General features: G+C 37.5%; 1 protein-coding gene and 1 non-coding gene across 11 annotated transcripts in view; one reads left to right on the forward strand and one right to left on the reverse strand.

Annotated features, from left to right (window-relative positions):
- Positions 1–24,070, reverse strand: part of Plekha1 (pleckstrin homology domain containing A1) — a 57,506-nt gene extending 33,436 nt beyond the window's left edge. For 3 of the 10 annotated variants that reach the window (XM_078014757.1, XM_078053204.1, XM_078052788.1), the window contains exons 1-3: positions 23,898–24,066; positions 3,830–3,990; positions 469–525 (exon numbers count right to left, since the gene is read on the reverse strand). In XM_078014757.1, coding sequence (XP_077870883.1) covers positions 469–525; positions 3,830–3,970 — 198 coding nt within the window. In that variant the 5' untranslated portion in view covers positions 3,971–3,990; positions 23,898–24,066. Of the gene's footprint in view, positions 1–468; positions 526–3,829; positions 3,991–23,173; positions 23,303–23,773; positions 23,796–23,897 lie in introns of those variants that run through there. The other 7 variants (XM_078015278.1, XM_078015751.1, XM_078052403.1 and 4 more) reach the window with 7 other exon arrangements.
- Positions 14,741–14,812, forward strand: Trnat-agu (transfer RNA threonine (anticodon AGU)). Its single transcript has one exon. It is a non-coding gene; the product is annotated as a tRNA-Thr (tRNA).
- Positions 24,071–24,741: the final 671 nt, after the last annotated feature.

Here is a 24,741-nt window from a genome sequence, read left to right on the forward strand (position 1 = left end):
AGCTAGATATGGTGGCTATTGAGGCAGGAAGATCTCGAGTTCCAGGCCAGATTCAGCAACATAGCGAGGCCCTGCCTCAAAATAAAATTTTAAAAAGGCTCTGGATATGGTAGATCACCCTTGAGCTCCCTAGCACTACAAGAAAACAAAATAAAAACAAAAAACAACCACACATTTAGAAAACTCTTCTCCAGATCTTAAAATAGTTAACTGATTTTTCTCATTCTGATGTTCAAGTATCTGACCACAAACATTAGTATTAACTTCTGCAATTCATCACATCCTGAAGATTGAATTTATTTTCTTCCTAATTTTGTCAATTTAAGGATCTTCCTACCTGTAGTAATCAGGTACTGTTTTCAGCGTGATATACCCTTTAAATGAAATAGAAACTGCTGCTTTTGTTCACACTTGCACTAGGAGGAATTTTAGTTCACACATGAAAGTAAAATAAAGTATAAAGATTACCTTTGAAATATAGGTAAGTTTAATGGCTCCGACACGTGATGATCCAGAAGGAAGGTTCTAGAAAAAAATTATTAATATATAATTAATAGCCAACATTATAATTTATTTATAATAATGTTTCATATATTCTAAAGGTAAGAAATTAAGAGTTGTTAAGGTCACATTTTAGAAATCAGCTTTTCTCTGGTATGTATCACAAGGTTTGATACTAAGAAACTTGGATAACAAAGTGGCAACTCCTCTGTTCCATTTGAATGCAGTCTATAACTGAAAGTCTGTTTTTATCACTGTAGTCAAACTAATGTTCTTTTTCATTAGCTTAAAAAGCCACAAAAAAGGATAAGACATTGAAAACATAAACAAATAAAACTGTAAGAAATTTTAGAAAACTACACATATTACTGTTTTATTAAAACTTCTTTATCAAATGTATCTCTTGAAAAAAATGCTGGATTTTTCTCTCATTTAAATGGCTTAGTGTTTGTCATACCACATTTAATGTATATGGATGACTTTTTTTCAAAATATTGATTCTCCCTAAATCATACGTAGGGAATGTTGAGACAAATGAGGATAAATGAATTTATAGTGTTGAAACCAATGAAGAAGGCTGGTGAGCAGATACATAATCAAAATTATGCTTTAATCAATGCACCGTGAAATATAATAACTAGGTAGTTTATAAAAGAGGAAGATGGAGGTAGCAAAACTAAAAAAAACGAACCTGGGGAAAAGTAATGAAGAATACAAATGAAAAGAATGATATAAGATTTTTAAAGTAAAACTAAATCTTGACTTTGAAAACCATCTCTGCTAAAAATGAAACAGGATCAACTTTTCTCCTGACTTTATAATAATGCACATTAAGAAAAAAATCTAAAGGGGCTGGATTTTGGCTCAGTGGTAGAGCGCTCACCTCACATGTGCGAGGCCCTGAGTTCAATCCTCAGCACCACATAAAAATAAATAAATACAATAAAATAAAGGTATTGTGTCCAATTACAACTAAAAAATAATTAAAAACCAAATCTAGAGCTTATTCCAATGAATAGTTAGGAAGTACCTTCATCAGATAGGCTTATTGGAAGCTTAGGCATTTCAGTGTTAAGGTTCCCAAACCTGAGCTGGTTATTGTTGATAGGCCCAGTCTTTTCAAAATATTTACTCCTATGTAGAGTAAAACTGCATTATGTTCTGCTTTGAACTGTATATGATGTCCAAACTTTCAAATATAAATCAATAAATATGTATATAAAACAAAATTATAGTTTTTAATGTTAAGTTTTTTAAAAGTTTAGTCGTATTCTAATATTTTATGCTTAGGTTGTTTTTTAAAAAAAATTTTGGATAAGGAAATGTATGTCTTCAAGAATCACTCATATTAAAGTGAATTTTTTTAAACAGTTACCCTTTAATTCAAAATAACTTTTTTTGTTTTAAATCTTCCATAAGTCTATTGTTTTAACTCACTGGACAGAGCTCTAAGCCTTTGGGTAAGAAAGTGAGAAATCAAAGTATGAAACGTAGGATCACGGAAGAAACAGTAGCACAGTAGAGGGAAATATCAATGGAATATTTAAAAATACATCTATGGACTAGAAGGACTGTTGTAAAGTTCAAATAGGAAAAAAAACAGGTTTCAAAATGTATTACTTGACAATGAAAAAGAAATAATAAACTAATAAGACATCTAAGATACAAAGGAAGACAAGCCATTTGTTAGTTCCTAAACTCATTTTGCGAAACACTTTTTAAAGTTTCTTCAAATTCACTTCCTAGCACAGTTACTTCATTATTTAATTCTCCACTATTATCAACATCCCCAACAGAACACAGAAAGCCCCCAATTGATACCTAGTAATACATTAGCACTGATTTTTTTAAACCAATGATTAGTGGAAGCACTTGAGAGAGGAATTGGCTCTCTAAAGACAGGTGCATCAAACAGATTTTCTTTACCAGAGTTATTACAATCAGTATAACCACGTCTTGCACTTCCACAAAAACAATGAGACTGAATCATCTGAAATTGACATTTTTCAGTAATTCAAAATGACTAAAAACTGGAATTTAATATGATTTCTTGTAGCATACATTTCTATTTTTAACTTTTGTATCAAGTTTTATTTGAAATAAGAGTCCCACAAATAAATTTTAAAATAATAATAATAATAATTATCATCATCATTATCATCATCATCATCATCCCTATCCTACATACAACATCTCAACCAAATGAGTTAAAAATTTTCTACCAGAACTATGTATACCCCTTTTAACATTCAGAGTTAAAAAGGGTTTTATATCTCATCTATACATACTATTTTTTCAAAGGAATAAGATTTTAGATAGGTGGAAAAGCATTTGTGGTAGTTAAGATTTGAACATAAACAAGGTAGGTATACAAGCTGAAAACATATTTGCAGAAGCCTAAACCCAGATGTGGTTCCTACTCAGTGCCACAGATAGACTGAGTCCTCTTTTAGGTCACAATTATGCAGTAATTTTGGTTCACAGAATTTTATATTAAATTATTTGAATGTATACAAACCTAAATTTAAAAATCTGTACATATTTAATATTATATCTGTATTTTTGGTAACAGGGATTATTGTTTTGTTGTTGTTGTTTTTCCTCTTTCTGGTCCCAGGATTAAACTTAGGGGGCACTTAATCACTGAGTCACATCCCCAGTCCATTTTATTTCTTATTTTAGGATAGGGTCTCGCTAAGTTGCTTAGGGTCTCATTAAGTTACAGAGGCTGGCTTTGAATTTGCAATCCTCCTGCTTAGCCTTCCAAGTTTCTGGAACATATATCATTTTGATGTATTAACATTGATAAAGGGCTGGGGCTATAGCTCAGTGGCAGAGTGCTTGCCTAGCATGTGTGAGGCAGCACATTAAAACCAACAAATAAATAAAGACATTCTGTCCATCTACAACTACAAATATTTGTTTTTAAAAGATTGATAAATATTGCTGATTTGAATTTTAAATTACACATATGTTTAAAGGACAGAAATTTCCAGGAAAGTAACTGTTAAACTAGAATATGTAATTTTTCAACTTTTTAAATAAATAGCAAGATTAAAAAAAAAAATTCCACTGGAGGTAACACTTCTCTCCCAAGAAGGATATACACATACAAACACACACACACAATTTTTATCAAATGATGTAATTTTACCTTCTGAAACTCAAACAAGACAATAAGGGTCATGGGTACAGATAAGACAGAGAGTGTAATAATAAACATAGTATTACCTAAAAAGACAAATCCTAAAGCCTATAGAGCATGTCAAATCATGTAATAAATGAACTTTACTATGCTTTTTAAAGATAATCTTTGGATTTTACAAACCTGTGGATTATCCATGTACCATACAAAACTATCTTCTCTGGTATCCAGTATAAAGTACCTTCGAAGAAATTTCCCACTGTTTTCATTTTCTTCAATGTCTAGAAAACCACAGATTCGATTCTGACGATCCACATAAGGCATTTCTGGGCTTGAACATTACCCTGTAAAATAAAAACATTAACAGTAAGCTCCCTAGAAAAAAGAAAAGAATTTTGCAATAGGAAGCAAGATTAAATCTGTGCTATGATGCAGTCATTTAACGAGAAGACTACTCTTCTCAATGTTAGGCAAAACTAGTTAATAAGAATTTATGCCAACATCTAAAGCATGAAAATACATCACTTTAGAAAATAAATTTATGTTCACATTGACAAGGACAAAGAAGAGCTGTGTAACCCTTAGCTGAATAAGTTACTTACTTTTACCCTAAAAAAAACTCAAGTGAGTCAAAAATTAGCTTTCCAAATTTTAATTTCCTAGCAAAAAAATCTACATTTTGGATTGTTTTAGAATATTTAAATTTGTAAGACAACAGTAATAATAGCTAATGTTTATAGACCACTTACTCTATTATAGGTTCTGTGTAATGTTCCTTTCTATGCATTATCGTAATCTTCATAACAACCCTAAGCGTAGGCATCACCAATCCATTTCACAAATAAAGACATCAACATTGACAGTAAGTAACTGCCCTGGATTACGGAACTAGTAGGAAAAGAATCAAAACTCAAACCCAGATTCCTGGACTCCAGAGCTCCTTTCTTAAACTCTACACCACCCTATCTCTCTAAAACTCTATGAAGTGAACATGTAATAACAACAAAAAATGTTTTATCTAAATCTGAATTACTCGGTCCCTTTATACCCCACTACCAAAGACAGAAATTCAGAACACACAGGAACATATTAAATTGCACCACAGGGATCCAATCAGCAACACTGAGATCAATCTAAAGCCAGGCTGGGAAACTAAAAGACAGACTACACAGTTTCTTGAGCAAATAAATTACCACAGGGGAAAAAAAAGGGGGAGAGAGAAAAAGAGGAGGTACAGATTAAAAGAAACTTAAGAAGTATAACATATTCTGGTTCTAAAGTATTGAAACTTTTGTTGTAAACCAGGATCTGGGTAAACAGTGATGTTTCCAACCATTTTTGATCTAAAAACTATAGATGTATGATCTTCCTGACATGAAGCTTAGTCCACTCTGCAGATAGCTGTTCCTATACTGGCAGAGCCAGCAACACTATACCTTTTGGCAGACTGAATTTGTGTAATTAGTTCTTCATTTAAAGGCTCAAGGTAAATTAACTAGAATATTTAAATTTTTTTTAAGAGAGAGTGATAAAGGGAGAGAGGGAGAGAGAGAGAATTTTTTTTTAATATTTATTTTTTTTAGTTATCAGCGGACACAACACCATTGTTTGTATGTGGTGCTGAGGATCAAACCTGGGCCGCATGCATGCCAGACGAGCATGCTACTGCTTGAGCCACATCCCCAGCCCCTAGAATATTTAAATTTGTAAGACAACAGACGATTCAATAACAATGCAGTCTGATATATCATTATTTTATATGTAGAAAAATGATGAAACACATCAAAAAGTTTCAAATAAAGTTGTCCATTAAATATGTGTTATCAATGGAAGGTTTATGTTTTTTTCTTTTTGGTGGTGCTGGGGACCAACCCAGGGCCTTATACATGCTGGGCTAGCATGCTTTACCCACAATAGCTACACCCCAGCTAATAAAGTTTTATTCAGCCATTAAAAAAAAAAAAAAAAAAAGGAGGGCTGGGGATATAGTAGAGCGCTTGCCTCACATGTACATGTCCCTGGGTTCAATCCCCAGCACCACACAGACACATACACAAATGAAATTATGTCATTTCAGGAAAATAGATGGGATGTGAAAACATTATGGTGAGTGAAATAAATCAAACTCAGAAGGTCAAGGGTCATATGTTTCTCTCTTAACATATGACCTAAGTAAGCCCCAGGGGGGGAGGGAGTCCGCAGAGAGGAAAAAGAAAAAAAAAAAGATGTAGGGGAAGGGATCTCATGAAAAATCAAAGGGAGATCAGCAGAGTAGAGGAAAGGGACCCTAGGGAAGGAGGAGGGAAAGAAAAGGGGAAACATCAGGAAATGACACTGGTCAAATTATAAACAACCAATAAGTATAATAATGCACCAAAAAAATGTAGAGGAAAAAAAGTGTGTTATAAATCTAGCACTTACAAAGAAATAATCTCTTTACTCAAGTTTTCCAAATCTAAAATCTAATCAAAGCTTAAAAAATTAATACTCTATACTAAACATACACAACAGTAAAAACTATCAACTTTGTGGTACTGCCATGAGCACAGGCATAGACCAATGATATAAAACCAAGAGGCCAGAAATAACCCAGATACTATTGCTGAATGATTTTCAGCACAGATGCTAGCACCATTCAAGGAGAATGAACAGCCTTTCAACCGATAGTGCTGATGTAACTGAACATCCACAGGTAAAAGAATGAAGCTGGATCCCTACCTCATACCACACCAAAACTAACACAAAATGCATTAACAATCTAAAATAAAAGGGTAAATAAAAGGGTAAATCTTTTTAATCTTGGATGTGGCAATGAGTTCTTAGATGAACCCCAAGAGTATGAACAACAAAAGAAAAAAATAAGATAAACTGGACTTCATCAATTAAAATTTTTGTGCATCAAAGGATATCAATAGCTGGGTGGGTGGTCACCTGTAATCCTAGGAGGCAGGAGGATCATAAATTCAAGCCAGCCTCAGCAACTTATAGAGCCCTAAGCAACTTAGTGAGATCCTGTCTCAAAATAAAATATAAAAAGGTCTGGGGATGTGGCTCAGTGGTTAAGTGCTTCTAGGTTCAATCCCAGATGCGGGGGAGGGGGGGTGTCATTCATATTATATATATATTTTGAAGAGACAATCTATAGGGAGTAACTATCTTCAAATTATATATCTAATAAGGATCTAGCATTCAAACTACATAAATAATTCTTATAACTCAATAACAAAAAAAAACTAATTTAAAAATGGACAAAGACTTGAGATATTTCTCCAAAGAAGAAATAAAAATGGCCAATCATAACACAAAAAGATGCGCAATTTAATTAGCCATTAGGGAAATGCTAACCAAAACCACAATGAGATACCACTTCATACCCACTAGAATGGCTATAATTAAGACAGGAAAATAGCATGTTGGCAAGGACATGGAGAAATTGAAACTCTCCATTACTGGTATAAATGTAAAATGGTACAACAGCTGTGTGAAACAGCTTGACAGTTCTTCAAAAGTTAAACATAAAATTACATAAGACCTACCTTACTTATTTTGAAAAAGTAGATCAGATAAATTACCTATGTAAAAACAACTTATATGCAAAATGAGACTAATTTTAAGACCCCCATGTTGTGTAAAAGCCAACTATTCCACAGAGAAGCTGTGTGGAGAGAAGTGGCCAGCCCACACCCAGCTGTCCTGGCCATGCCAGCAGAGCAAGAGGCTGGCTCTGGTGATCATCCAGCCTAGTCAAGCTGCAGAGGACTGGAGTGATGGCTGCCGTGTGACAGCAACTGCATGAGGGAGCCCGGGAAGAAACTGCCCAAGTGAGCTGGGTCAATTCAAAGAACAGTGGAAGACAATGAATTGTTCTTAGAAGACACACACACACACACACACACACACACACACACACACACACACACCAAAAACAAAACAAAACAAAACAAAACAACAACAAAAAAAAAACACAATCTTACCCACTTTGGTCCAGAAGCATTTCAAGTTTCAGAGTTTTTAGAATTTTGGGATTTTTGCATAGAGTTTACCAGTTGAGCATTCCTAATCAAAAAATTTGCTATCTGTAATGCTCCAAGATCTGAAACAATTTTGTTTTTGTAAGATACTAAAGATTAAATGCAGAGCCTCACACATGCTAGGCAAGTACTCTACCACTGAGCTACATCTCCAACCCTTTTTTATTTTGAGACAGGATCTCAATAAATTGCCCAGAAGGCCTGGAATTTATGATCCTCCTACCTCCGACTCCAGACTAGCTGGGATTACAAGACATATACCACATGCCCAGTGGAGATCTGAAACTTTTTGAGTGCCAACATAACATTCAAATGGTTTGGGATTTCACAGCATTTCAGATTTGTGAATTGGGAATGAGAAATCGGCATAAAACATTCAAGGAATTGTATTATTATTATAACCTGCTGGATTTTTTTTTTCTTTTTGGTACTGGGGATTGAACCCAGGAGTGCTTTATCACTAAGGTACCCCCTCAGTCCTTTTCAGTTTTGTAATCTTGAGACAGGGTCTTATGAAGTTGCTGAGGGTCTCACTAAATTGCTGAGACTAGCCCTGAATTTGTGGTTTTAGGATTACAGGTATATACTACCATACAACATTCTGGATTTTTGTTAGTTTTTAATTCTATAGATCGAATTATCACCTGGACAGCTATTGAAAATTAAGATGATGTACATTTAAGTAAACCACAGATGAAAGAAAAAAAAATTGAGAGAAATGCAAAAATCTTTTTAACTGAATGAAAATGAAAAAGAAAAAGGTCAAATTGTGTGGGATGCAATTAAAGAAGTGTTTTAGAGGAAAATTTACAGCTTTAAAATGCTCTCATCAGAAAAAAGGCTCTAAAATCAATGATGTTAAGTGCCACCTTAATTGGTTACAAAAAGGGCTAAAAAAGAACAGTTAAATTTAACAAAATAGAATATCATGCTAAGTGAAATAAGTCAATCCTAAAAAACCAAAGCCCGAATGTTCTCTGATAAGTGAATGCTGATCCATAACTGGGAGGAGAAGGGTAGGAAAAATGGAGAAACTTTGATGGGGCAAAGGAGGAGGGGGGTGAGGAGGGTGTATGGAAACAGAAAAGATGGTGGAATGAGATGGACATCATTACCCTGGGTACAAGTATCACTGCACACATGGTGTGACACTATATAGTGTACAACTAAAGAAATGAAGAGTAGTGTTCCATGAATCAAAATGCATTCTGCTGTCATATAGACCTAATTAAACATTAACAAAATAGCCGGGTGTGGTGGCACACCCCTGTGATCCCAACGGCCTGGGAGGCTGAGGCACTGAGCAACTCAGTGAGACCCTATCTCCAAATAAAATACAAAACTGGGCTAGGGATGTGACTCAGTGTTTAAGTGTTCCTGAGTTCATTCAATCTTTGGTACCAAAGAAAATTTAACAAAATAGAAAAAGAAATGATAAATATTAGAAAAGAAATTAATGAGGACTGGGGTTGTGGCCCAGTGGTAGAGTTCTCGCCTAGCATGCTTGAGGCACTGAGTTCAATCCTCAGAACCACATAAATATAAAATAAAGATACTGTGTCCACTTAAAACTAAAATAAAAAATAAAAATTAAAAAAAAGAAATTAATGAAATAGAAAACAAACAATAGCCAGGCGTGGTGGCGCATGCCTATAATCCCAGCAGTTTGGGAGATTGAGACAAGAGGATCACAAATTCAAAGCCAGCCTCAGCAATGGCAAGGCACTAAGCAACTCAGTGATACCCTATCTCTAAATAAAATATAAAATTGGGTTAGGAATGTGGCTCAGTGGTTGAATGGCCCTGAGTTCAATCCCCAGTGTCAAAAAAAAAAAAAAAAAAAAAAAAAAAAGAAAACAAACAATAAAGTAAGTTAACTAGAACCAAAACTGGTTCTTTTGAAAAAACAAACCAACAAAACTGATAAATCAAATACTTGGGAATTAATCTAACAAAAGAGTTGAAAGACCTACACAATGAAAACTAGAAAACACCAAAGAAAGACAACAAAGACCTTAGAAGATGGAAAAATCTCCCATGTTCTTGGAAAGAAAAAATTAATTTTGTCAAAATGGCCATACTACCAAAAGCATTATATAGATTTAATGCAAGTCCAATTAAAATCCCAATAACATTCCTCATAGAAATAGAAAAAGCAATCATTTGGAAAAATAAGAGACCCAGAATAGCCAAAGCAACTCTTAGCAAGAAGAGCAAAGCAGGATGCATCATAACACAAGACCTTAAACTATACTACAGGGCTATGGTAACAAAAATGGCATGGTATTGGCATTAAAATAGACAAGTATACCACTGGTACAGAATAGAAGACACAGAAACAAAATCCATATAAATACAGTTATACTAGACAAAGGCACCAAAAACATACATTGGTGGAAAGATAGCCTCTTCAACAAATGGTGCTAGGAAAATTGGAAGTCCATATGCAGCAAAATGAAATTAAACCACTCTCTCTCACCATGCACAAAACTCAACTCAAAGTGGATCAAGGACCTAGGAATTAGACCAAGAGACCCTGAACCTAACAGAAGAAAAAAATCCTGACTTCCTTAACCAGACTCCTAAAGCACAAGAAATCAAATCAAGAATGTATGGGATGTAGTCACCCTAAAAAGCTTCTTCTCAGGAAAGGAAACAATCAATAATGTGAAAAGAGAGCCCACAGAGTGGGAGAACATCTTTACTACATACACATCAGATAGAGCACTAATTTACAGGATATATAAAGAACTCAAAAACTCAGCATCAAAAAATAAATAACCCAATCAATAAATGGGCTAGTGAACTGAACAGACACTTCTCAGAAGATATACAACTGATAAACAAATATATGAAAAAATGTTCAAATTCTCTAATTAGAGAAATGCAAATCAAAACTACTCTTTAAGATTTCATCTTACTCCAGTCGGAATGGCAATTATCAAGAATACAAGCAACAGTAAGTCTTTGCAAGAATGTGGGAAAAAGGTACACTCATACATTGCTGGTGGCACTGCAAAGTGTTGCAACTGTATGGAAAGCAATAAAGAGATTCCTCAGAAAACTTGGAATGGAACCACCATTTAACCCAGCTATCCTACTCCTCGGTTTACATCCAAAGGACTTAAAACCAGCATGCTGTAGTGACACAGCAATATCAATGTTCATAGCAGCTCAATTCACAATAGCTAAACTGTAGAAACAACCTAGATGCTCTTCAACAGGTGAATGGATAAAGAAACTGTGGTATATATACACAACGGAATATTACTCAGCATTAAAAGAGAATAAAATTATGGCATCTGCAGGTAAATAAATGGGAGTTAGAAAATGTTACGCTAAGCGAAGTAAGCCAATTCCCAAAAAAACAAAGGCCAATGTTCTGATAAGTGGATGCTAATCTATAATGGGGGGGAGATGGAGGAACTTTGAGTGGGCAAAGAGGAGGGAGGAAGAATTGGGGGTATGGGAACAGGAAAAATGGTGAAGTAAAATAAACATCATTATCATAGGTACAAGAGTAATATACATATTGTGTACATATGGTGCAACTCTACATTGTGTACAACCAGAGAAATGAAAAGTTGTCCTCTATTTGTGTACAATGAATCAAAATGCATTCTGCTGTCATGCATAACTAATTGAACAAATAAAAATAAATAATTTTTTTTAAAAAAAATGTATGAATCTACAGCTATGTGTACCAAGTGAAAAAGAGAGCAAAAGCCAATATTAGGAGTTAGGCACAGTGGTGCACACCTGTAATTCCAGCAACTCAGGAGGGGGAGCAGGAGGATGGCAAGTTTGAGGCCAGACTCAGCAACTTAGTAAGACTCTCAGCAACTTAGTGATAGACTGACTCAAAATAAAAAATAACAAGGATTGGGATGTAGCACAGTGGTAAAACACCCCTGGGTTAAATCCCCAGCACCCCCGCCACACACACACACAAAGCTATAGTCTAAAAACTATCAAACTTCCAGAAGAAAATACATAATAGGGCTGGGGTTGTGGCTCAGCGGAAGAACGCTTGCCTAGCACGTGCAAGGCCCTGGGTTCGATCCTCAGCACCACATAAAAATAAATAAATAAGCGTAATGTATACAACTAAGTAAATGTTAAAAAAAAAATTATATATATAAAAATAAAGCCCTCATGGCCTCTGGGATAGACAGAGATTTCTTAGATAATATATAAAAAGCCTAAACCATCTAACTGATGCATTGAATTTAATCAAAATTTAAAATGTCTGCTCTTAGCCACTTGCCTATAATCCCAGTGGCTCAGGAGGCTAAGGCAGGAGGATCATGAATTCAAAGCCAGCCTCAGCAATTTAGCGAGGTGCTAAGCAATTCAGAGAGGTGCTAAGCAATTCAGTGAGACCCTGCCTCTAATAAAATACAAAATAGTGCTAGGAATGTGGCTCGGTGGTTAAGTGCCCCTGGGTTCAATCCCCAGTACCCAACCTCCCCCCAAAAAAGTCTGCTCTTCCACTGAGTCGCAGGTTTTCAATTCTGCAAATATTTCAACAAAATTGATACAGATGCATTAAAATAGGCTGGAAATTATAATCCAGAGCTTATATATCCTTTTAATGTATGTTTACAAACACGTATGTCCAAATGCTCATTTATCTATTACCTTTCTTCAAAAGAATAGATCTCTTGGGGGCTGGGGTTGTGGTTCAGTGGTGGAGCACTTGCCTAGCATGTGTGAGGTACAGTTTGATTCTCAACACCACATATAAATAAATAAAATAAAGGTCCATCGACAAATAAAAAATATTTTTTAAAAAGAATAGATCTCCCAAACCATAATTATTTTGTAAATAGTAAATGTGCTGTTCAGTTTAAGTTTTTACAGGTGTTCCACATCTGGCCTGATGGGTGATGCATCAAACCCCAGCAACTAGGATTAAAAAAACATAAAAACAACCCACAAAATGGGATCCAGGACAGGCAGGTAATTATTACAATTCAGTAAGGCAGACAATCAAACAGGAAAATAGGCAAAAGACTCAACAGGTATTTGAACGAAGAAGACACACAAATAGTAAATAAGCATCAAAAAAAGGGATGTTCATCATCATTAGTCTATAAGCTATTAAAAAAAAAACTATGAGATACTACATGTACTTACTAGAATGGCTGAAACAAAGACAAAAAATGTGACAATACCAAATGTTATAAAAAATGTGGAACAAATGAGCTCTCATACATTCCTGGTGGGAATGTACAACTCTGGAAATCAGTTTAGCAGCAGTTTCTTATAATGTTAAACAAATCCTTATAATACAGCACAGCAATTCCCTTCCTAGGTATTTTTGTTCATGTAAACTTTTAGAGCATTATTCATAATTGGCAAAATCCAGAAACAACCCAAATGTCCTTCAACTGGTGAGTAAATAATTAACAATGGTATATCCAGTACAATGGAATACAACTTAGCAATACAAAGGAACTAACTATTAATATATAAAACAGATGAGTCTCAAACATATTTTGCTAAGTTAAAGAAGTCAGGAGAAGAGATCCCTGGGTAGAAGAAGTTCATTTCAGAAGGTAATTCTGGAGGTGGGAGAGCTGACTAATTGTGGTGAGATACAAGACTATGAATGTCTTAAAACTATTAAGCCTAAATACCACATTTGCATGACCTTAATCACATGCAGAGTAAAAAGACAAGAGGCTGGTGAAATAGCTCAATAGGCAGAGTGCTTGCCTTGCAGGGTTCAATCCCCAGCACCACAAAAGAAACAAAACAAAACAAAACAAAAAAAACCCTACAGTGATGGAAAGCAGATCAGAATTGCTCGGACTTGGAACAGAGGGAAAAATTGACAACAAAGGACAGGAGGAAAATATTATTTTCTTTTTTTGATTGCTAATGGTTATGCATCTGTATGTAAATGCCAAAACTCACAGAACTAGACCCATTTTAAAATGGGTAAAATTTATTGTTTATAAATTTTAAAATTTATATTTATAAAATTTATATTATAAATCAATAATCCTGAGTTTAAATTAAAAAAAATATACACACTTACCAGAACAAATAAAACTATACAGACTGATAACAAAATGTCATCAAAGATGTAGAACATCCAGTTTATACCCTGAAGATGGGAATGTAAAATGGTACAACCACTTTAGAAAAAGTTTTGTCGATAAAACCAAACATATACCTATCCTAAAATCCAGTCATTCTATTCCTACCTGTTTACCCAAGAGAAAGAAAAACATATGCACACAAAGACTGACAAAAGTTTAGAGTGACTATTCATAAATCCTAAACTAGAAATAACCCAGAATGTGCATCAACAGGTGAACAGATAAATAAAATGAGTAATATCTATGTAATTGAAGACTGCTCTACAGTAAAAAAGAATTACTGGGCTGGGGATGTGGCTCAAGTGCTATCACGCTCGCCTGGCATTCGTGGGGCGCTGGGATCGATCCTCAGCATCATCCTTAGTCCTTTTTCACTTTTGAGACAGGATCTTGCTAAGTTGCTGAGTCTGGCTTTAAAACTCCTGACCCTCCTTCCTCAGCTTCCTTGGTTTCTGGAGTTACAGAGATGTACATGGCTAAACTGTACATTTTAAATAGACAGCTGTATATAACGTCAAAAAGCAGAAATAAAAAAATCCAGAAGAAATAAAAACTCATTTCATTGATAAATGACTACAAGTAACTTTTCAAAAGCTTCTGCTTGTCAAAAACTTGATAAGTGAAATCAAAGTAAAAAATATTTGCTACTTATTTATCACAATGTGCTCATCTCCCTAACATTTAAAGAGTTTACCAAAAATGGTCAAAGAAAATATATCAAAAGTATGATAGGAAAAAAAAATGAGTAAAAGACTTGAACAGACAATGCCTTTAAAAATGGCCTTTGAGCTGGGGATGTGGCTCAAGCGGCCTGGCATGCGCAGGACGCTGGGTTCGATCCTCAGTACCACATAAAAATAAAAATGATAATGTTGTGTCCACCGAAAACTGAAAAATAAATATTAAAAAAAATTCTCTCTCTCTCTTAAAAAAAAAAAATGAACTTTAGGGCTTGGGTTGTGGCTCAGTGGTAGAGCTCTTGCCTAGTATGCATGAGGCACTGGGTTTGATCCCCAGCAACACATTAAAATAAAAACAAATAAAATAAAGGTATTGGGTCCATCTAAAACTAAAACAACACTTTCTTAAACAATGGCCTTTAAATATGTGAAAAGATGTTTAACACCATGCATAAGAGAAATCTAAAAAAAAACAAAAAACAAAAACAGAAATGTGGCATTACCACTAACGTTACAAAAAGAAGCAAGGGGACTTCCTATACTTCCTCACAGAAGAGTATGACACCATTTATGAACACTTTGGGGGGAAAAAACAAAAACATTCTGAATCCAATCCTCTAAATCCAACTCTACTATATAGGAAACACAGAAGGCAGTGAAAGAGCATGAGAAACTACACCACAGGGATTCAAATGATAAAAATCTATCCTATCAGAAATTTCTTAGGACAACTAGTTTCTTCAATATTAAATGAAAAAGCAATAGGAGAGGCCGGGCACAGGGCACATCCTGTAATCCCAGTGGCTCAGGACACAGAGGCAGCAAGATTGAGAGTTCAAAGCCAGCCTCAGCAATTTAGCAAGGTGCTAAGCAACTCAGTGAAACCCTGTCTCTAATAAAATACAAAATAGGGCTGGGGATGTGGCTCAGTTGGTCAAGTGCCCCTGAGTTCAATACCCAGTATCTTCCCGCCCCCCTCAAAAAAAAAAAAAAAAAAAAAACAGCAGTAAGGAAGAAAGGAACTGGTCAGACCCTACAAACCAGAAAAAGACTTTGAAAGAAGATTAAACCTATTATAACATATGTACCTTATTTAAATCCTATTTAAGAAATGTGGGGAACTTGAATGTCTAATGATATTAAAAAAAGATATTTATGTGGTGATAATGGTATTATTGCTGTTATAAAATGGGTTATCATTTAGAGATGTCTATTGATACCGAGACAAAATGTATCTGGGATTTGCTTCCAAATAATTGTGGAGATGGGAACAAATGGAGAAGGAAGTTTGGGCTAAATGATGATGCATGAGGACAATTTATATTACTCTTGTCTACTTTTTGTGGATGTTCTCCACAATAGTAAAGTTTAGAAATATCTAAACCTGTGGTGCATGTCTATAATCCCAGCAACTCTGGATGCTGAGGCAGGGGAATCACAATTTTCAAGGTTAGCCTCAGCAATTTAGCAAGATCCTAAGCAACTTAGCAAGCCCCTGCCTTAAAATAAAAATTAAAATTTAAAAAAAATGGGCTGGGTTTGATCCCCAGTAGAAAAGTAATAATAATAATAAAAATAAAAATTTTCTAAAACAAGAAATATCTAGGGCTGGGATTATAGCTCGGCAGCAGAGCACTCGTTCGAGGTGCCCAGTTCAACCCTCAGCACCCCGTAAAAATAAACAAACAAAACAAAGGTATTGTGTCCAACTACAACTAAAAAATATCTCCCCCAAAAAAGAAAGAAATATTTACCTTACAACCACAGACATGAAAAATTGTGCTCTGTATGTGTAATATGAATTGAAATGCATTCTCCTGTCATGTATAACAAATTAGAATTTTAAAAAGTTTTTAAAAATACATTAAAAAAAGAAATATCTGAACTACATAGAAATATGATTTTCATTTATCACACGGGCAAAATTCCAAAGTCTGGGATGGGGTTGTGGCTTGGTGGTAAAGCATTTGCCTAGCATGTGTGAGGCCCTGGGTTCGATCCCCAGGCACCACATAAACTAAATAAACAAAATAAAGCATTGTGTCCATCTACAACTAAAAATATTTTTTAAAAAATTCTCAAGTCTTGGGCTGGGTATGTGGCTCAAGTGATAGCGCGCTCGCCTGGCATGCGTGCGGCCCGGGTTCGATCCTCAGCACCACGTACAAAGAAAGATGTTGTGTCCACCGAAAACTAAAAAATAAATATTTAAAAAATTCTAAAAAAAAAAGAACTAAGATTTTCACAGCAAACAAAAAAGTACAAACACAAAACAGAAGGAAAACCTCTGTACAATGTATCTGAATTACTACAAACTACAAACTTATGATCTTTCAAAGTACAACAGTAATTAAAAAAAAAATCACCACTTTGCAATCCCAGTATATTCATTAATTTAAGCAAACATCTTTAATAAACACTATAACCACCAGATGAGACACTGTTAGGGAACAGAAATTAGTAAAGCCTTAAAGTCCCACCCCAGTTTTCTTACTGAAGTATTAAAGAGGAAAATGCATCTTTACAATGGAAAAGCTTTTGGAGCCCTACCACCTTTACTAAACAATTTAGAATCAAATCTACCTAATAGATAATACTTCTCTCTCAGTAGAATACACCTTATGTGATTCCCTTGATAGGAAATACCCAAAATGGGCAAACCCTTGAGGATAGAATGTAGATTAACAGCTGTCTAGGGATGGGGGATAAGAGGGAAATGAGCTGACTAGGCATGGAAGGTCCAAGAGTGATAAAAATATTCTAAAATTGATTGTAGTGATGGCTGCACAACTGCAAATACACTAGAAACCACTGGATTCTGCACTTTAAATGGGTGAATTAAATAATGTGAACAATTTCCCAAAAATCTATTTTTTAAAAAATGAAACAACTGTAATTGTCTTTATTCTAAAGAATATCAGAAATCCTAATGGACACTTCATCTTCCAGACCTCTTTGTATGTTGGAATGTCTCAGGGAGACTGTGGACCTCTTTCTATTTACATTGTCACTCAGTGACCTCACTTAGTTTCACAGGTCTAAAGAGTGAGGATTTCAAATTGGTACCTCCAGCCCTGAATACTCTTTTGACCAGATAATTCTATTGTTCAGCCAAAGTTAAGAAGTATTATTTCAATAGGACCCCATCCTACTCAAAGTAAAAGCCAAAGCCCTTATAAAAGCTATAGGTGTCACTTCCCAGCTCACCCCAGCTCACCCCATCCCACCTCCACCGGGTTGCTCACTCATCTGGCTACTGGAGCACCAAACAAGATGCCCCATTCAGAACTTTTAACTCAACTATGGCTCTTTAATGAAGCATTCCCTAAGACCTTACCTAAAATTGGAAATCTTCCAAACTGACCTGCCTCTTCCTACCTCCCCTCTCCTTCCTGCTTACTCTTCTCCTTAGCATTTGTCAATAAGTAAAAACTGATATACTTCGCCATTTATTTGCCTGTTTCTCCACACTGGAATACAAGCTCCATGAGAGCAAGAATTTTTTTTTTTAAATGTTATTCATGTCTATTTCTCTAATACCTAAAACAGCAGCTGGCACATGGAAGACACTCAAAAACTATTTGCTGAATGAAGTATTAAATAAACCCATATTACTACATCAAATATTGATGTTTTCAGATAGAAAGTTACTTTTTCCTCATCATATAAAAAAATCACTTAGCAGATTTAACAGGTTTATTTAGCTAACAGAAGGAGAAAAGTTCCAATACTGTATTTCTGTTTGGATTTATATTCCTAGGAAAGCCAGCATATGGCAGGAATAATTAAAATTAGATTATTAACCCCTGAATTTGTCCTTCAGCTTTATTTAGGCTCTTAGGTGTAGGGATATCTTACAAGAGTCATAAATTAAGATATACACAAGTTAACACTTTACCAGTCAGGATCCAGGAAGTAAAACAAAAAAACAAAAAAAAAAAATCAAAAAGAGAGAAATAAAAGAAAAGGAAAAACTGAATTCTGCACAGTGAGACATTCTTAGGCCTACAGGACTTCATATTGTTTGTTAGATGCCGAGTGGACATAGTTCCGTTGCCCCAAAATCTGGGGGGGAAAAAAAAAAAAGCTAAGATAGTCATTCCCTCCTTATCCATAAGGATTAGGTGGATGCTAAAGTCCCTTATATAAAATTACATAGTATTTGCACATAACTTATGTACATCCTCCCTGTACTAAAAAGCATACCCAGGATATTTATAGTGTAATAGTTAATACAACATAAGTGCTACGTAAAGAGTTGTGACTATATTGTTTGTTAAGGAATAATGACAAGAAAAAAGTCTCTCTACATGTTTAGTAAAAATGCAATTTTTTTTTCTCGAATATTTTTTAACTGTGGTTGGTTTGAATCTGTGGAAAGAGAATGGATTATACAAACATCAAGGATCAAGGCACGCTGGTACAGCCTATAATTCCAGCAACTCAGGAGGCTGTGGTAGGAAGATGGCAAGTTCAAGGCCATCCTCATCAACTTAGTGAGATTGTCTTAAAATAAAAAATAAAAAGGACTGAGGATGTAGCTCAGTGGTAAAGCACTCTTGGGTTCCATCTCCAGTACCAAAAAAAAAAAAAAAGATCAAATCTCTGTGGTGTTTTGGCCCCCTCATCTCCCTACACACAAACACCTCAGGGCCCTGGCACCCTAACCACCACCTGCCCTCTATGGAAGCAAGTGGCAGAGGAGAGGAAAGAATTAGATATCTTCCAAGTCTTCAGAGAGAACACAGGAGTCATAAGGTGGTGTTCACCCAAAAACAGAGGTGGAGGCCTCCAAGAAAAATCACTCACTAAGATCAAAGTACCCAGAAGGAGGAGAGACTGGCATCTCATCCTCCATTTCAGTGTCTAAATATTGGGTAGACTGAGTGACTGCCTGTCTATTTGAACAGGGGAACAAGGAGAATGGATGGGAAGTAGAAGGATACAGAAAAAGGGCACATACTTATGCAGTCTATAAGACATCATATGGCATCAGAGGAAGTGAGTTTTCAGTGGGATTAGGGGGAAATGCAGAAGCACCTAAACTTGAGCAGTCTTGCCATTATCAAAAAATCTGCACACAGAGCAAAAAGATCCTCACCCAAACTCACCCACACTCCACGCTCACAGGAATAGACAAGTGGTGTGTGGGTTGGAAAAGGTTTAGCTACAGAGAATTTCATACCCAGGAACTATGTGCAGTAGGGAGTCTCCTGGCAAGAGTTCACCAAAAATGTCAGTGTGGTTGTTCACCAGTGGATATCAATGGCCTGCCATCGTTAATCATGAGACCTTTGGACCCAACAAAGTTTCATATCTCAGCTGGGTGTGACGGCACATATCTATAATTCCAGCGACTTGGGAGGCTGAGGCAGGAGGATGACAAGTCTGAGACCAAGCTGGGCAATTGAGTGAGACCATCTCAAAAAATAAAATGGTCTGAGGACCATCTCAGAGGTAGAATGCTCCTGAGATCAATCCCTAGTACGTGTCCACACACACACACACACACACACACACACACACACACACAAATAAAGGAGGTTGAGGGATTAGGAGAAACTGGTAAGAAATACTTGCCTTTTTCCATTTCTCTTCTGAGTAATTCCTGTCCAAGTAGATGTCTTAAAAGAAAAGAGGCATCCTAGAGCATACCACAATCCCCCCTTCCCCAAGTGCTGCTGCAGCCAGACCCTGAGTAAGAGAGGAAAGGAGTTCTAAACTGAATATGAGATTGAAGGTTTAAACTAGAATAGACTGGAGCTTTTAATAGCTGTAAATGATAGAAAAGCTATCATTTACCCATGATGTCATGAGGCAGAGGGAGGAGGGAGAAGAAGATCCTACAAAGCACAGTTGAAAGCAGTGAATGGTGAAAGTTAAAACTGTCTTTTTGTTTGCACCAGTTTTGGACTGCTCAGTACCTCGATGACACACGAATGGGAAGGAACACATGCCGTGGGAATTCTCAAGAGTGATTTCCTGTACTGCGTAATAACTACGCTAGAAGGTCTCTGAAACTGCTCAACTCTACTGTCTATAACTGTCTGTTCTTCAAGAAGAGGTTAAATGAATCCAGAATCTAGAACTCAATGGTTAAAAACTATAAAAATGTACAATGCCTAAAGATTTAGTAAAACTCTTAACTTTTGGGAGAATAAAGAGCTATCAGATGGACAAGTCCGACAGAGCTGCATTTGGGAATAATATTTTATTCTAAACCATATTCAATTAAAAATCCTAAATGACTCTAATTCTCTTACGCTGAACAAAAATTGCAGTTCAAAGAAAGTTTAACATAAAAATTCCCCAAAACAGTATCTTTCTGAAACAAAGCTATTCAACTAGTCAAAAAGGCTATTCTAAAATAAACAGTAAACAAATGTTTGCTTAAATATCTTCTAGGAATTACAAATGCACATCGTACCTACAAGGAAAAAATATTACTTCAACAGTTTTATTACTCATTAATTTTAAGATACCGGGAAAGGTGGGAAACATTTTACATTTTCAGAGGGCCTTTTTCCTTAAAAATACTTGCTAGAGCTTTTTAAAAAGTGACTTTACTTCAGCAAATACCAATGTGAACTTTATTTTCACATAAAAACATCCCATATGTATGTTTTTAAAATTATATAAACATTACAGACAAGCACTGGAAGCTACAAAAGCCCCTGCTCCATGAAGTTCTTTCTGACGCCATGTCAGTAAGTTTCTAAAGGATGGGTATTCACAAATAGTCAAAAAAAATCTCTAAAACTAAATTTTAATATTTATATTCTGAATCTACTTATTGCAGACCTGAAATTAGGCTTAAAAAAATCTTGAAATTTAAAAATTACGTTTTAATATTACCAAAAGTACACTGCTCAAGCATGTTTTAAAAAATTTGTGTATTAGCTCACAGTTCTGGCACAAGGGAGAAGTACTTAAGGCAGTTACTGTTATAGTATTCAAAATTTTCTATCTATTAAATTAGATAATTTTTTTATCTAATAAAAACAAAATGTAGCTATTGTCACATGTGAATAATTAGTACATTCTATTGACAAAACTGTCTTCCTCATTCTTTTTTTTTTTCCTTAAATATCTTTTTATTTGTAGATGGACACAATATCTTTATTTTTATGTGGAGCTGAGGATCAAACCCTGTGCCTCACATGTGAGAGGCAGACACTCTACCACTTGGCTACAGCCCCAGCCCCAATCTCCCTCATTCTTAAATGACAGGCTTATTTAAACAAAAATAAGAGTAACTAACATTAAGCAAAACATCGATGTAAAAATTCAACTTAAATTATGCTTATAAATTCTGCTTAAATCTCACTCTGGGTTACAAATTATACAGGCAAATAAACTGTGGGATTTGGAGTATGACTATGAATAACAAAAACTTTCAGGCTCAGGCAATAATGTCAATTTTTAAAAAGCTCTAGCAAGTATTTTTAAGGAAAAAGTCCCTCTGAAAATGTAAAATGTTTCCCCGCCTTTCCCAAGTATCTTCCTGGAAATCTTCAATAACATTACATCCCAGAGATTATCAACCAGCATTTGAATAATGCCCACAATGACTTTTTAAAGAAAAAACCCAATGCTATTCTTAACAACCTTAAATGCTTCTAAAAAGGTCCTTCCGGCTTATGAACTCATGGCAGTTTCCTCACAATTGTATACTTATCCTGTTCCACTGTCTTTCCTAGTTTAAGACAAACTCAAATTTACTATCACCTCTTTCTATTTTCTTACATCGCTAAATCTGGAAAGAAAAAAAAGACAAAAACCTGCTCTCCACCCCCCACACCCCAACTAAAACAAAACTACAAATTAACAAGATAAAGTGAGATGAAAGCAACACGTTTGTCTCATCTTCTTAGTGATGCAGAAGTTTTCCTCTGCTTAGCCCAAATCCACAGCCATATACCCTGATGCAGTTTACTCTCAAGAGAAACCTGTCAATGGATACGTTGTCCATTTTATAGCACTATAAAATAAATTAACTGCCACTCTGCCAAGTTTAATACTCCTGTTTAAGTGTATCAGTATTCTAAAACGTAATGTCTCTTAGGAAGATTTTGACCAGATCAGGTATATTCACACAAACTTATTTGCGGAAATATTTTTTGCCTCAAATGTGTCAATATGAAAAAAACTGAAGTGTGAAAAGTAACAGGTATCTTAGGATAAGTCTTAATATTTCTGAAATAATGGTTCAAGTTCTTCAGATTCCAAAGGAAAATAGTTTTACAAAATTGTGAGTTTTTTTTTTTTCTCCAAACTTTTTCTCCGAATCACATATCACTCACCCAAATTTTGCGGTAAATTCTTTTAATGGCATTAAACACAGAAAGTATGTGCGCTCGGTGCTCGGCGGGAAATAATGCAGATGGCTCAGTAGTTCCAAGATGAAAGACAATGGTAGAAACCTCAGAGTGTGCTACTTGTTCCAGTCATTAAACACACAGGAAATAAGGTTTTCTTGTTAGAAAACTAATTTGCAAAGGGCAGTGACTTACTTAAGGCAAAGAAAATCTGATTAAAGCAAACAGCCATCAACAACAAAGTAAAGAAACCAGTTATTACCGAGGACTCGAAGGCGAAAATGGCACAAACTGCCTGAACGAGGGCTCCTTAAACCTGCTCTCGGACCTGCCCCCCACAGAGCAGCAGAGTTTGGGAACTGCCACCCGCCCTCGGCGCGCGGCCCACCTAGAACCCACAACGGCTGCCAACACCTGGAGAGCAGGACCGCTTTCGTCCGGACACCACTTTCCCCTCGGCTCGTCCACCCGAGGTCAATAGAAAGCATCGGAGACAAACCACCAACCCCGCGGGACCGCCCGTCGGCGGCGGCGGCTGCAGGCTGGTGTCCAAGCCCCCAGACCCGGCTCCGGGTCGCCTCCCTGGTCCCACCGGCGTGACCTTGGGCAAACCAGTCGGTTCTCCCACTGGCCGTCTGCACCCCTGCAGCGCGAGGGCAAGTCACCCCGCCTGCGCGACGTCCGCCGGGGCGACCCCGAAGGGAAGGCGCAGTCGATGCCCGGATGAGGATGCCCAGCGCCGTCGGCCGGGCGCGACCTGGAGCCGCGCCACTCGACAGGCGCCGCCGCCGGGAATCCCCGGACAGCTGCCGGGCGCTGCTCGGAGACAGGGAGGGAGGGGCCGCCGCGCTTCCCGGCGAGGGCTCCGAGGGCTCCGCGGCCCCCGCCCTGCCCGCCCGGCGCCGCCCGCTGCCCGCGCGCAGGTGAGCCGGCCCCGCGGCCTCGTCAGGTGCACTGCGCGCGGGAGGGGGCGCGGCCCCGCGCTCACCGGCCCGCCAGCCCCGCGGCGGACGCCCGGCCGCTTCCCGCTCGCCGCCGCCTCGCTCCGCATCCGGCCTCGTCTCCCTCCTCGCCCGCCCCGGCGCGGCCGCGCTCCACACGCCCCACCTTACCGCGGCCTCGGCCCGGAGCACCCGCGCCGCCGCGGCCCCGGTTCCTACAGGCACCCAGAGGCCGGGAGCGGCGCCCACGACGGCCCGCCCGCGCACTGCGCACGCGCGGCCGCGTCGCCTCAGCCCCCAGACGGCGGCTGAGATTCCGGAGCGGGCACTCCCAGTGCGCGAGAACTCCAAGTCCCGGCAGGCCCCGCGCGCGCCCGGCGGCGTGGCGAGCCGGGCGTCAGACGTCTTCCTGGTTCCAGGGCGCGTTCCGGGGCGCGCCGGGGCGGGGCGCGCGCGGAGTGCGGGCCCCTGCGCCGCCGTGCATCCTGGGATGCGTAGTTCTCAAGGACCGCGAGGCTTGGCTTGGAGGTGGAACTCCGGGTTCTCTGATGTCATCGCCCCGAGCTGCGAGGCGCAAGGATCTTTAAAACGAAGCTTCGTTCTCTTGCAGATAAATTTGTTTGCAAACCGTCGCACAGTCGGTACCGAAGGCATTAATTCACAGACTGCAGTGTGACCTGGAGAAAAGTGCTTTCTACCTCTGAGCACAATTTTTCGCTGTTAACCACTTCTTTCTCCTTTAGAAATGCACCTCCACCTCCTAATTAGAATGCTGTTAATAGTATAGGTGGCTACGCGAAACTTAAAGAATTAGTCGAAATTCTTTAAGGGCGGATGCCTTCTCAGATGTTTATAACATTTTTGTTGAGCACCTACCATGTGCCAGGTACAGTTCTCAGGGATCCTGCGTTAGGTAAGCGGAGCTAGTAAGATCATTACAGATTTTAATGCAGTGAAGAGCCGGACAAACTGCAGAGGTAATGTCAGAAAGGGTGGTCAGGGAAAATTCTCTGAG

The sequence above is a fragment of the Ictidomys tridecemlineatus genome, chromosome 1 (assembly GCF_052094955.1).
Source record: "Ictidomys tridecemlineatus isolate mIctTri1 chromosome 1, mIctTri1.hap1, whole genome shotgun sequence".
NCBI classification, from domain to species: domain Eukaryota; kingdom Metazoa; phylum Chordata; class Mammalia; order Rodentia; family Sciuridae; genus Ictidomys; species Ictidomys tridecemlineatus.